Source organism: Aphelocoma coerulescens, unplaced genomic scaffold, assembly GCF_041296385.1.
Source record: "Aphelocoma coerulescens isolate FSJ_1873_10779 unplaced genomic scaffold, UR_Acoe_1.0 HiC_scaffold_121, whole genome shotgun sequence".
NCBI classification, from domain to species: domain Eukaryota; kingdom Metazoa; phylum Chordata; class Aves; order Passeriformes; family Corvidae; genus Aphelocoma; species Aphelocoma coerulescens.
This window is the reverse complement of record NW_027183479.1, coordinates 47,446-59,778: the sequence shown is the minus strand read 5'-3', so window position 1 is coordinate 59,778 and position 12,333 is coordinate 47,446. Positions and strand designations below refer to the sequence as shown.

The following is a 12,333-nucleotide window of genomic DNA, read 5'->3' as shown; positions in this document are numbered from 1 at the left end:
TGACAGGGTTTTTTTATAACAATCCCTACTAATCCTTGGAGGATTGACAAGCTTGGCAGTGGAAATGTGTTATAAAAGGAATATTTGTTGTTTGTTTTTTCAGTATAGGTATTCTGACTGTAGCGATGCTGGAGGAGTACTCAGGTGATATTACTGAGAGTACTGAAGCTGCAAACTGAGAGGCAGCATAAATACTTTCTTTTTTCCTGAAGAAATGGGAACTTGTGAATTAAAGCTATTACCTTTTGAAGCCATCTGTGTACTGACCTTGTGCTTGCAGTTTGAGAGCTGTGCTTTCTGCCATCCAACTCTCTGTGGGTTAAACAAAAAGCTCTTGAAAGAGCTCTTGAAAATAGCTCTTGAAAATAAGTTTTCAGTTATGGTGCTTGCCTGATCCTTCTGTTTTAATGATTATTTTACTAGTAAGTAAGTAAGTTTGAGTACATGTATCGGGAAAATCTTGTAGGATGCAGTTTGGAAGAAGTTGGCATCACGTTGGATCTGTCTGAGGCCACTGACATCAAGAGCTCATCAGGTGGGATGTTCATCTGCTCCTTAAAACATTATATTCTTCATATATCCACAGCTGTAACCATCTTGGTGATGATCATTATTTGCCCTGCAGAACTTGGACTATTTAAAGGGCAAATATTTCCCCTTTGCCCTGATAAATCCAATTTTGTTGTATGTTTTCCTAGTAGTGGGTTTGAGCAGAGCAGTGATGAGCATTGTCTCAGTGGAGAGTGAGTCAATCTCTTGAGAGTTATCCTCGTGTGAGCTATATTTAGTTGTTCTAAGGTGGCTGAGTCTTGGCTGCAGAAAGAGCAAATATGCAAAAGACTGCAGCTAGGCTGGAAAAGTGCTGTCAAAGTTACTTTCTCCCCTAAGACATTTGAAGTCCTAGAGAAAGGATTTTTTCCAAATGGAATTAGCATTGAGAATATGCTTTTGTACATGCCATCCAGGCTGAGTTGTTTACACACTGCTGTGTGATGTTGCAGAATGTGAAGTGAGCAACAAGTTGGGATGGTGGAAAAAACTGGCAGTGAAACTGGTTTTGCTGGGAAGTAATCTCTGCTTTGTGCAAGAAGTTCTTGTGTTGAAAATAATCTCAGCTTAATTCATTGTATGCCAGGGCATCAGGCTGGTGTTAAGCTATGATTATCAGCCCTTGCTGGTTCAAGAGCAGATTAGCAGGGGGTGAGGGGACTTCCACTGTTTAAGATACCAAAATAGCATTTCTGAATCCCATCTTCTTTTCATTGGAGAGGTGACATGGTTCAGGTGAAAGGTGTTTGCTGATCATCCTTTGTAGGAATAGCATTTGGGGTTTTTTCCTTAAAGCAGAACATGCCTGGAGTGTTTTCAGTGAAATGCTTACCTTAAAATCACAAATTTATAGGGATTCGGGAATAATCACATACTGTCCTGGCTTTTTTAATGCTTAAATTGTGCCTCTTTTGAGGTGAGCAAAAGATGGGCAATGGTGAAAGAAATAGAATTTTCTTTGACAAAGTTCTGACAAAACCCATATTCCAAGTAGACTTCTATTTTATTTGAGACTTCTCTGCAGAGTGTTAAGCTGACAATACAGTAAATAAAGGAAACAAGTCCCATTTCAGTGTGCAGTAAAATCTACATTCTGTAATTCTACTGAGGAGTTTTGTGAACAGCTTAGTCATTGGGTTAGTAGTATTTATTGGTTCAGAGAGATCATGGGTACATGTGGGGGAAAACACTAGTTGTTTAGCTATGAACCAATTGAAGTAGTTAAACTTTACTGCTGCTAATGAATGTAGAAATTTTCTGCACTTTTGTTATTTGATAAGAATTCAGTGAAACTTATTCCACCTTTTTCTTGAAAGCTGTGAAACTGTTAATTACAGAAGCAGGATTCACTAGTTTTAGTACAGTACTGGGAGTCTGTTCAGCTGGGTTCAGAATAGGAGATTTTCATTTATGTCCTCTGCAACAAAGAAGAAGAAAACATTATTGACATTTTATGCCAAAGAGACATTTTTATGCTGTATCACTGTCAATAAGGTGACTGATGCTATGGATGAGCAATCAACTGGCAGAAGTATACGTGTGTTATGACTGGTGAATTGTCATCAGAAGAGCTGAGAGAATTCTGTGAAGCTCCTTGTGTCTGACTTCTGACGAGAATCAGCCTCCACTTAAAATTAGGGACTTGCTAGTAAGATTTTGAATTCATTTCTTCAGTCTGCTTGTTTGGCCAAATGCCTTCTGTCATGTAACTCTTCTGGGATTAACCTGTGCTATGTTGTTAACCCTGCTGACCTTTTGCAGTCTTGTTGTTACTGTTCTGTTTTCCTCCCAGCACAGTAGCCATGAGCTTCTACTTACAATTTCTTCGCCTTACATTGAGGTCTGAGTAATTTTCTTGATGGGAACATTCTGTCAGGTGCATCTGCCTATTTTTTTAGGCTTACCTTCCTTAATCCCAAAGCAGTGGCACCATTCCTTCAAAGCGATGAGTTTGTCCTGGTCTCCATCGCACTCTTGGAAGAAACGGGTTATGCAGTGTTCCATGGGAACAAGGGAGGCTCTCAAAGGTGCAAGCTCTGAGTGTGTTAATAATCTGAAAGAAAGAGCAGATATGGAGAGCTGCATTTCCTTAATAAATCAGCAGGATTGTCAAAGGTGATCTAAGGTAGAAGACAGTAAGGATGGCTTTATCAGAGATGCCCCACTGGATTTTGTTATGGTGCTGCTGTAGTGAATGTGTCCCAGGTCACTATAAAGATATCTAATATCTGATGAACTAAAATGCTTCTGCTGCATGTTTGTTTGCTAAGATCTTTTCTCCTAGAAAAGTATTACTTGTGTAGTAATTACAAGTATTGCAAGGAGCGACTTGCTCACTACTCATCACTTGTGGAGTTCTGCTCTTTATCCTCAGGAGATCAAGCTTGCTAAAGTGCTTAGCTCTGTTCTAAAGCAGTAGGTGTGATTGTCCCTCAGTATTGAAGGTCTGAACTTGGAAATAACGGATCCCATCACTGAGTGATATGACGAAAAGCTTGAAATCTGAGTCACGTTCTCAGAAGCTGGAGGCTTTCTCTGAACTGTGACTGTATCTACTCATTAAACTGAGAGGCCTCTGTGGTGTTAGTTGAAAACTATGGATACCTCACTAGTGGATTTTTGCTGCCAGGGCTCTGTCCTCTGTACTTAGCCTTTTGCTCTTAGCTTCAGTAATAACAGGATTTCTTCTTGGCTGAGAGCATTAGTAGCCATTCAGACCCTGTAAAGATACATTATCATGCAAGGCAAGAGGATAGCAGGCTCTGACCTAGGACATGACCAGGAAAACAATGAGGGAAAAAGTTCTGTGTTAGAAAGGGGGAGGATACTGGTTTCTATATGTAGAGAATCCTTTGAGGTGTTTAGAAAAGTAAAACAGCCTGAGTTTAATTGGCAAATCAGAACTGAACCACAAATATTTTTTTACCTGTCAACAGGGTGCTGATCAAGCTGGTGAAACTGCCAGTGCACAGGATACACATACATGTGGTAATTTTTCTCAAAGTCGTGCAGTAGCAGCTCAACTGGGTGGTCGCCAGCCACAAGGCGCTTGTCATTCTGGTAGATCTTTTTGACCTGAACATAACACAGAAATTGTTATTTTTTGTTTAGGAATGAAGATCTGTCCTGAAGAGAACTATCTGGCAAGAAGGTGTTTGGGAGAAATGAAACTTGATAATAAAATACCACTGAGGAAATGGGTTTTAGTGTTTGTGACCATACACAGCACAAAAAGCTTGCCTCAGGTGGTCTAGGAGATTTTTGTTGCTGTCCGTGTTAACTTTGGCAGTAACTAGAAAGGAAGTGAAATTCTTGTGGCTTAATTGTCAGGCTCGGCTAAGGGGGGCAGTAGCCTTGGCTTGGTAGAAGATTAAACCAGTTTTATCACATCTTCTGTCCTGAGCAAAGCAACTCATGTTTTACTGTGAAATAAGCCATCTCAGAAGTCATCTAATTCGTACCATTTAGTATGAGATGTTCTGGGCTGGTCCATGTAACTGCATGGTTTTATCTGAAAAGGATTGCTGACCTTATTCCTTTGCTTTTCAGTTAGAATCCCAGAAGTGTTCAGGTCACGTTCATAATATTGGACAAGGATGTTCTTAAGCCAGTCTCGCATCCGGAGGGGAAACTGATCCACTTCATAATCAGTACAGGGCGGGATGTCTGTGCCAAAGAGGAAAGCTTTTGTTAACAAGTCATCTGTTTAGTCCCTATTCGAGCATTTCTGAGATTTGGGATCTCACTATCAAACTTCCAGTTAAAATTGACAGAACTGTTAATACATAAAATTGTGAATGCACCTAATGTGTTCAGTTATAAATCTACAGGTTTTTTGTGCACGTGCTTAACCAGTTGTGCAAGACCCAACTTTTATATATCCGGGCAGCTTCTGAGCATAGTTGTGCAGTAGAGCTTTTATCAGTCAGTTGCATGAAAGCAGAGTTTTTGACAGCAAAGGAGTATTCTGGCTGGGAAAGCACTTTCCTTCTACCGTATGTAGCACGTGAAGAGGTTGGAAATCAGTTCTGGCTTTTAGATCCTGACTTCCGCGTGTGGCATCTAAGTTTGGTTGTTGTTTGTTGGGGTTTTGTTCTATGGGAGTTAGAGATGGGCATTTTCATTTACTAACACTGCAAACACTGTTTTTCTGGTCAAGGATTTACAAAATCTTCAGAGGCTATAGCAACAGGAACATATAAGACAGTGTAGGGGGAAGATAAGGTCAGCAACAAATTGGTGTTAAGCACAGGAGAGATGTCTAGGTTTCAGATACTTTTTAAACATGCTTAGGTTCTGGAGGTCTTAATTAGCAGATAATTGATGCACAAGTGGCAAATTACAAGAATAAGGGTAGTTTAGGGCTGGCTGATGGGTTAAGGCTACTGCTTCTTTATACCTAGGTGAATTCTTCACAGAAAAACAAGCTTACATTTGCAGGAGCCCATATAGTCTAGGTGCAGCTGGCGGCCCATTTTTGTCCCTTCCAGTTGACATTTGGTGCCAAAGAGTTGACATATGCCATCGTAAGTCTTGTTATCCGTACCACAAACCTAGAGGAGGAGGGAAAAGCAAAACCACCACCCCCACCGCTGTGTTGAGAAAATAAAAGCATCATTAACATGTGGTGAACGCCCACAGGGAGTACACGTGATCAGAAGTATTGGAAATATTAGTTGTTGTATGCCCACGTGAGAATTAGTTGTCTGTACTTGCATGCCCAGTTTTGCAACACCTGAGTTTATTTTTGTGGTTGTAATATAGCCTCTGAGATGCTGTGGGATTATTTCACTCAATACGTGGTAGTGCTCAGCACATGCTCTAAAACACAAAGTGGATACATGAAACTTTTAGTGACAGGGAAAAATTGCAATCCCTGAGACTGAGTGAAGCAAGTCAGTTGCTGTGCAGTTACATGGGTTCATACTGCTCTCAAGCCATAGTCAGTGTGTTTGGGTGCTTTATACTTAATTTTGCAACTACTGGAATCATTCAAACTCACTTGCATGCTCTTTAGGGTAGAATCATTCTAAATAACAGCAGGGGAATATGTTATCTTATGAACACTTTAGGTGGCTTTTCCCAGTCCTGTGCACTGGGTGAAATACTCACATGCTCATAGTCTTTGGTGGGAGGGCAAGCAGCAGGATCTTGGCAAATGCAGTGGGGTTTCCCTTGTTTGTCTGCATGGCAGACTTTGCCTCTTTTGCAGTGGAAGTTATGACATGGGTCTGGCAATCCTAGCAGGAAAGAGGGACTGTTGGAGGTGATGGGATGAAGCCAAGTGTTTGTCAGGTACTACTGACAGCCAAAGCAAAACACAGCCCAATATTCACCAAGAAATTCAAGCGCATTTTTAAGTTTGTTGAAATGAAGCTGGATCTTGGATTGAATAAAACAAGCCAAACTTTAAATGAGGATTTTTGTGAGGCTTCTAGCAGTCCCAGGTTGTAATTGGATGGGGAAATAATTTTCTCACAAAAAGCTGTTTCTTCTGTAAGGACTAACATTCACTTCCAGCTTCCTTTGGTGAAACACATCCCATCTGTCTTTGCTGAATCAAGCACTGGCATTTGTCCCACTCCTACTTGAATCCAAGCTACTGTTCTGAAACTGAAAGCTCTCAGTGCAAGGTAATTCCCATTTCTGTGTAACTGACACAAAAATTTGTGCACTGCCTACAAATGTTTTTCACAAACAAATTACTAAATTCAAGGGAATATGGAAGGGATTCTCTGGGAACACAGGATTAGGCACAAGCACAGTTCAGTCACGTGAAATCCCATGCTGCAAAAGGCAGAAAAGAAATGCAGACCAGCAGATTTCCTAGCTGCAGAGAGCTGGGCGTTACATGACAGCTTTGCTTGGGGCTTATCTTACCAAGGAGAGCCTCCTCATTCCTGTTACTGACACTTTCCATCTCGCCATGGGAACTGCCTGTAGTCTTAACCTGCACAGACACAGAGGCATAGGCAGAAAGCTGTGGTGAATCTTGGGAAGAAAAAAAAAATACTTGGACAAAATTTTCTCAGGTCCGAATATAGAGCCGACTGAGGCACAGTTTGCTCTGCTTGAAGCAGAGAGAGGTTGCTATGCAAAATGTGTGAGAAGAGCATAAAGCCTCTGGTAGTATTAACATGCTCTTGTTATTTGGGGAAAAAAATAAGAGTAGGAGGTGAAGAGAGAGAGAAATGGGAGCTTGGTAAGGCCTGAGTTTCCTATAATTATTCTGTGGACTGTAGTCCTGCCTTTCCAAGCTGTTCACTTTTGTGTAGTAGTGTTTAAAATCTTTGTGAGAGAGGAGTGAACAGGCGGTCTTAGTAAACTGGAGATTGGGTTTCAGGTTTTGTATCTGTGTATCTGCATTTATTTGTGTGTTTCATTACACACCCCACGGGGCTGGAGCTCTTACATGAATGGTGTTCACTTCCTTCCTAGTCCAACTCACCTAAATGCTCTGTGTGCAGTGACACAGCATGAACCAGAGAAATAGTGAATAAAAGGAGAGATGAGACTTCTGCATATTAATAACTTATTACATCTGTTTTTCTCCAACATGTCATTTCAATCATCAAGAATTTAAATTTGGAACTGGTCCCTCTCTCCCTCTCCCCCTTTTTGTAGTATTCCAATTTTATTTTAAAGATAACTTACCTTATCTTCACTGCCCATTGAATTAACGCTCTGAACAGAGCTACTCATTTTCAGTTGTTGCTTGTTGTCAGAATTAGGTGGCTCATGACCATAATCATCTTGTTCAGAGTGAGCAAGGTCTTTAATCTTGGCAATTTGGTAATCCTCAGTCTCTCTATGAACTGCAGTGTTACCTTCAGTGGTTCCATCCCCTTCAGGCTCAGTACTGACTCTCTCCTGGTCATTACTCTGGATTCTCTCCTCTTCCTCATAGGCTGCTTCTTTCCAGGTGTTGCTGAGATACTCCTCACCATCAATGTCACCACTATCATGACCATCATCATCATTACTGTCTTCCTTATCTCGTATTTTCACCACTGTGTCATGGTCACTTGGATAGTTCACTTGAATATTGTCTTTTCTCTCTTGACTTTGCTGTTTTCTATCCTGATCATCATTATGGTTTTTCTGAGAGAGGGGGATTTCTTCTTTATCGGACTTCTTCTGGCTGTTCTCCCTCTCTTCTTCCTCTAGGTCAAATTTCTCTCCGTGTCTCTTGGTTTTCCGGGTTGCTTGGCTGGAATCTCTCAGGAGTTCATCTGATTGCATGCTGTTCTCATGTTGCTGTCTTTTGTATCGGTCACCTTGATGTGTCTGGTGGCCTTTGTGCTTTTTGTCTCTGTAATCAGTGTCTTCACCCCATTCCTCGTCCTCTTCTTCCATACTTGCCTCTTCATCGCTTTCACTGTTTTTTTCAGACAGGACAACAGCATTTTTGTTATATTTCCACATGTTACGCTCATGATGAAGGCTGAAATCACCCACTAGGTGTTCTGCATGGCCTGGAAGGTGTTGGTTTGCTGTGTTCCCATGTTTCTCATGCTTCCTGAGTTGGTCATGCTCAGAGCTGGACTGCTCTCTGCCACTGCTCCCAGAGTCACTGTCCTGGTTATCAGAAGCCAAACCTGGTTTATTGTGCAGTGCAAGGAAATCAATGCTTTTCAGGCTGTTTTTCACTTGATGCTCGCTCCCAGTTCTTCCTTGTTTCCTAATGGTCTGGGGCTCATCCCTGTATTCAGTGCCTGGTACTGATACCGCTGGTTTTAAGCTTCTGTGACTGGGCAGAAAATCACCTTTGTCTAAATACCCTGTGTTCTCTTCCTTTGAGGCTTCAGGGTGAATATATTCGCTCTTTAAAAAAATTTTTAAAAATAAAAAGGAGATTAATAAATCTTAGGTTTTATTTGAAGTTGATGCAGTGTTATTTTTTGCCTTGTATTGCAAAGCATGGCATGCTTTATTTGTTTTCTTTGTATATGCTCTTCTTAAACTAGCCCAGAGCACGAAATTCAGTGCTGATGTCCCTTCTCTTTCTCAGCAAATCTGTTTATCTGTCCCTTCTTTTAGTGCTGGAGTTTCTGGAGAGGTCTATACAACTCTGTTTCAGAGACAGGTGCATATGGGTGTCTTGTGAAATCTCAAAATGCTTAATTAGTGGTTTAGTCATAATTCCAGGCGCTTGTAGGCTGCAGTAATTATCACTTACCTCAGAGAAGGGGGAGGTGAAACATAACTTCCTACACAGATAGGGGAAAAATAAGGGACCTGGGAAAAGAGGAGCAGGGGAAGAGAGGGCACCTTTCATAAGGTGTCATGATAGTAATTCCTGAGGAGTGCCCTGCATTGATTTCATAATCCATATATTTATCTATTTTGAGTCTGATACATCATTGCTTCCTGGCTGAACTCACCAGGAACTATTGTGTGTGGTGACAATCACTGTATCATAAGATCAACAATAGATGTTTGAGTGCCTTTTTTTTTTCTTATTCTGTCAAGCCAATAGCAAAACTATTACCTTCGGTGGAAATGGTTCAAATGCTTGAGAAGAAAGCAGGTACTAAAATGAATGTCAGGTCTTGCCTCAGCAATTACCTTTCTGCTGCTGTGTGTACTTCTGAGCAACACCTCTGCATGTTCGGTGTTGCTTATTGCTTACAGCAATATAGCACCTGATGCTGATTTTTCTTAAAGCTTTTGGGGGGTTTAATTTGGGGAGAATGGTTCTTCTCAGCACCCAAGTTGCTGGAATAGCTTTTCCTTTAGTTTAGGCAGTCTTATGACTGCTTGGAAACAAACACTCCACTCACAAATACTTATACAATTTTTTTTTTTTTTTTAAAGGTAGGATTGGAAATATTAATTAGGTTCTTGTAGATCAGCTATATCCTATTTCCTGTCAAAGGAATGTCAAAGTGGTATCTTAACGTTTTACAGTTTTGCGTTTTGCCTGGTGTCCTTGCTGATGTGGGAATAGTACTGGAAAATATATTCACTGTATCCATTCCACCTGATTCCAACTGATTCCCAACTAAAGGGAAGATCCTATGTTTGCTCAAATCTAACAGAAATTCAGGGTGGAGCTTTTCCAAAGCTCTACAGATTCAGAAGACACAAGGCCAAACAGTCTTTAAGATTGTCTATTGTGGGTGTCTGTGTTTGAAGCAGCAGTTTGAGAAAGATTTGGCTCATGTCTTGACAGGAAGCCTTGTCCTGCACTTGTCCTGCAGAGATGTGCCTGCAGATGGCTTCCAGATGCTGCTTTCTGTTATACCTGGATAAAATCAGCTCTTAGGAACTCTGGTGCTCATGAAGGAACTTGGGCAAATTTCAGTCACTATCTGTGATTAGACGCTGTGGGGGAGAACTGGCCTTTGATAGATGATGCACACACTTGGAACTGATGATTCATGGGCTATTGCAAGGTCTTGTTTCGATGCAAGTGTCTTCTGTGTGTTATTTCTGGTAGACAGCTGTGGGCTACAAACTGATGTTTATACCATTCTTCAGCTGGGTAGTTCATTAGGAAAAGTTAATTTTTTGTTTCTCATAGTGCAGAGCACCATCTGGATTGATATGAAATGTATCTGGAAGGCTCTACAGAGTGGGATATTGTTTATAATTAAAAATAACAAAAAGGTTAGCATAACAGTTGGGATTTTGAATCTCTTACCACAGAGCATGACCTGAGTTTAGTAGTTCTGACACATCCAATGGCTTGGAGCCAAGATCCATTGTGTCTGAGCCACAAAGGCTCACCAGAAGAGTGCAATAAAAAGGCATTTTAATTTGGGTCAGCCGTGAATGCAAAACTGTGGGCTCTGTCATTAGCACACATATGTGGCGTAGGGAGGGCTGGTGAAATCCTCTGTCTCATTGCCATCAGGGCATCTGGCTCGTCAGCCACAGAGTGCTCTGCCAGCACAAGCTGTGTCTAATGCTCTGCACTGTGAATAATGAAACATACAGTGACTAAAATTCTTGTATGTTTGAGACTGCATGTGATCAGCTGGTGTGATAAATTGAGGATTTCATCCTCCTCCTGTACTGGAGCTGTTTGTACCACAGTTTGACTGTAACTGGAGCTTATTGCTCGTACAAATATAGGTAATGATGATATGTGGGGATTCATTTAAGGTAATTTTGTCAATAAGTGAAACTTCCATTTTGAGCTTTTGATTTTGTCCTGTTTGCAATCGTTTAATATGCAAGGCATGAGATACTTGGCATTAATTCTTGGGGTGAGAGGGCCTAAAGTTTTTTAACATAAATCAGTTTGCCAACCAGTGTGTATGTGCTAATGTGTTTTTATATTTGAGATGAATAATGTTACTTCCTATTTAAAGAACAAGAAGAGTACCTTTTCTGGAGTTTTCTGTCTGTGAGTTCTGAGCTTGTGGTTTACAGGATGGGTCTGAAAAAGACAAATATATGAATATCTGCATGTCCATAAAAATCTTGTACAGGTCAGTGGGATAACATAGAATATTCTCAGAATGGGAAATTAAGTGCCTGGTAATAGTAGCATGATGAGGACTTACTGAAATAGCAAAAATTGGTCCTACAAGAAAAATGAAGAGAGCTACAGCCTTCATGCTTTCCAGATCTTCTAGAGGACAACAGTTAATGGTACAGGGGTAAAGCTTAGAAGTTTCCTTTCTGCAAGAAACATGAAAACAAAAAAAGTTAGGATTTGGTATAATGACCTAGAAATGACTGATAGAAGCAATGCAGTGGCTGACATAACTTGTTTAGTCTGGAGACCCACAAAATTGCCATGCAGTGTCCTGTAAACTCAGATGTTACACCAGCTTAACTGGAGGACACTTTGGTCTCAGTTCTTTGACAGGGATTAAGCTGTAGGCTGTGCTCACAAACTCCAGTGGGTGTTACTGAAAGGCAGAGTTGTGACATCGGCTGAGTATTTAAATGCTTACAAATACTTGTATTTATCCACTCCTCTGAGATACCACCTTTTATTGAACTCTGAGGCAGTGTCTGCTTGTGGCATCTCTACGGCTGAGGTGTCTCCTGGCTGCTCCCCTCTGTGTCTGGTAGGAAGAATTAAGTGATGAAGTTCTGCTCAGCAGGTCTCCAAGCTCAGAAGTGCTGCCCAGGCTGCTTGAAGAATGGGTACAGTCCTGCTTTGGATGCAGTCCTGCTTCTGTGCTTTCTCAGCAATTGTCACCCAAAGTGACAATCTGGAAGATCCTTTGAGAAGGAAGATCTTTTGGAAGATCCCTCTGTTAAACATTGTTTAATGTCATCATCTTTCAGTTAATGAGGATCAAAATACTCATTAGTGGGGCATATCTAGTATGCAATCCATTTTTTCTTGCAGTTAGCTCATTCAGTCTCCAAACGACCTCTTGACTAATTATCTATTATCTCTTTGGCATTCACAGTTAGTCGTCTAAGATGTTTTCAGAGGGAAAGGCAGAATACAACAAAAGCCATTAATGAGCATACACAAAATGCCTCACTGGGCTGGGTATGGGCAGTCAGTTCAGATCAAGGTAAGTGTTGTTAGACTGAGGGTTATGCAGGCAACTTCTCAGAAATGCAGGGAAACAATCACATTTCATGTAAAGCCCTAAAAACTGTGTACTTTGCTTTTTGAAGGCCTGGCAAGTGACTGAGGAAAGAAGGAGCTGAATGTCAGGTAGGCTTGATTTCTGTTTCTTTCTGTTCCTGGTGAGCAACACAGATCTGGGCATGTCACTTAACTGAGTTTCCTTTGTAAAAACTCCCATTTGTCATATTTGTTTTGGTGAACTAGTTTAAGAGTTATAAATGAAAAGTTCTGCGTGT

The 12,333-nt window shown here is 41.0% G+C and overlaps 1 protein-coding gene across 1 annotated transcript; it reads right to left on the bottom strand.

Annotated features, from left to right (window-relative positions):
* Positions 1 to 1,937: 1,937 nt before the first annotated feature.
* LOC138100630 (SPARC-like protein 1) lies at positions 1,938 to 11,124 on the bottom strand. Its single transcript, XM_068998505.1, has 10 exons — positions 11,064 to 11,124; positions 10,883 to 10,936; positions 7,204 to 8,373; positions 6,430 to 6,499; positions 5,662 to 5,789; positions 4,982 to 5,102; positions 4,079 to 4,215; positions 3,476 to 3,624; positions 2,454 to 2,602; positions 1,938 to 1,966 (listed from the first exon to the last, which is right to left on the bottom strand). Exons 1-10 carry the CDS (start codon positions 11,115 to 11,117, stop codon positions 1,938 to 1,940), a joined length of 2,061 nt encoding a protein of 686 aa, XP_068854606.1. The 5' UTR covers positions 11,118 to 11,124.
* Between the last annotated feature and the right edge of the window lie 1,209 nt (positions 11,125 to 12,333).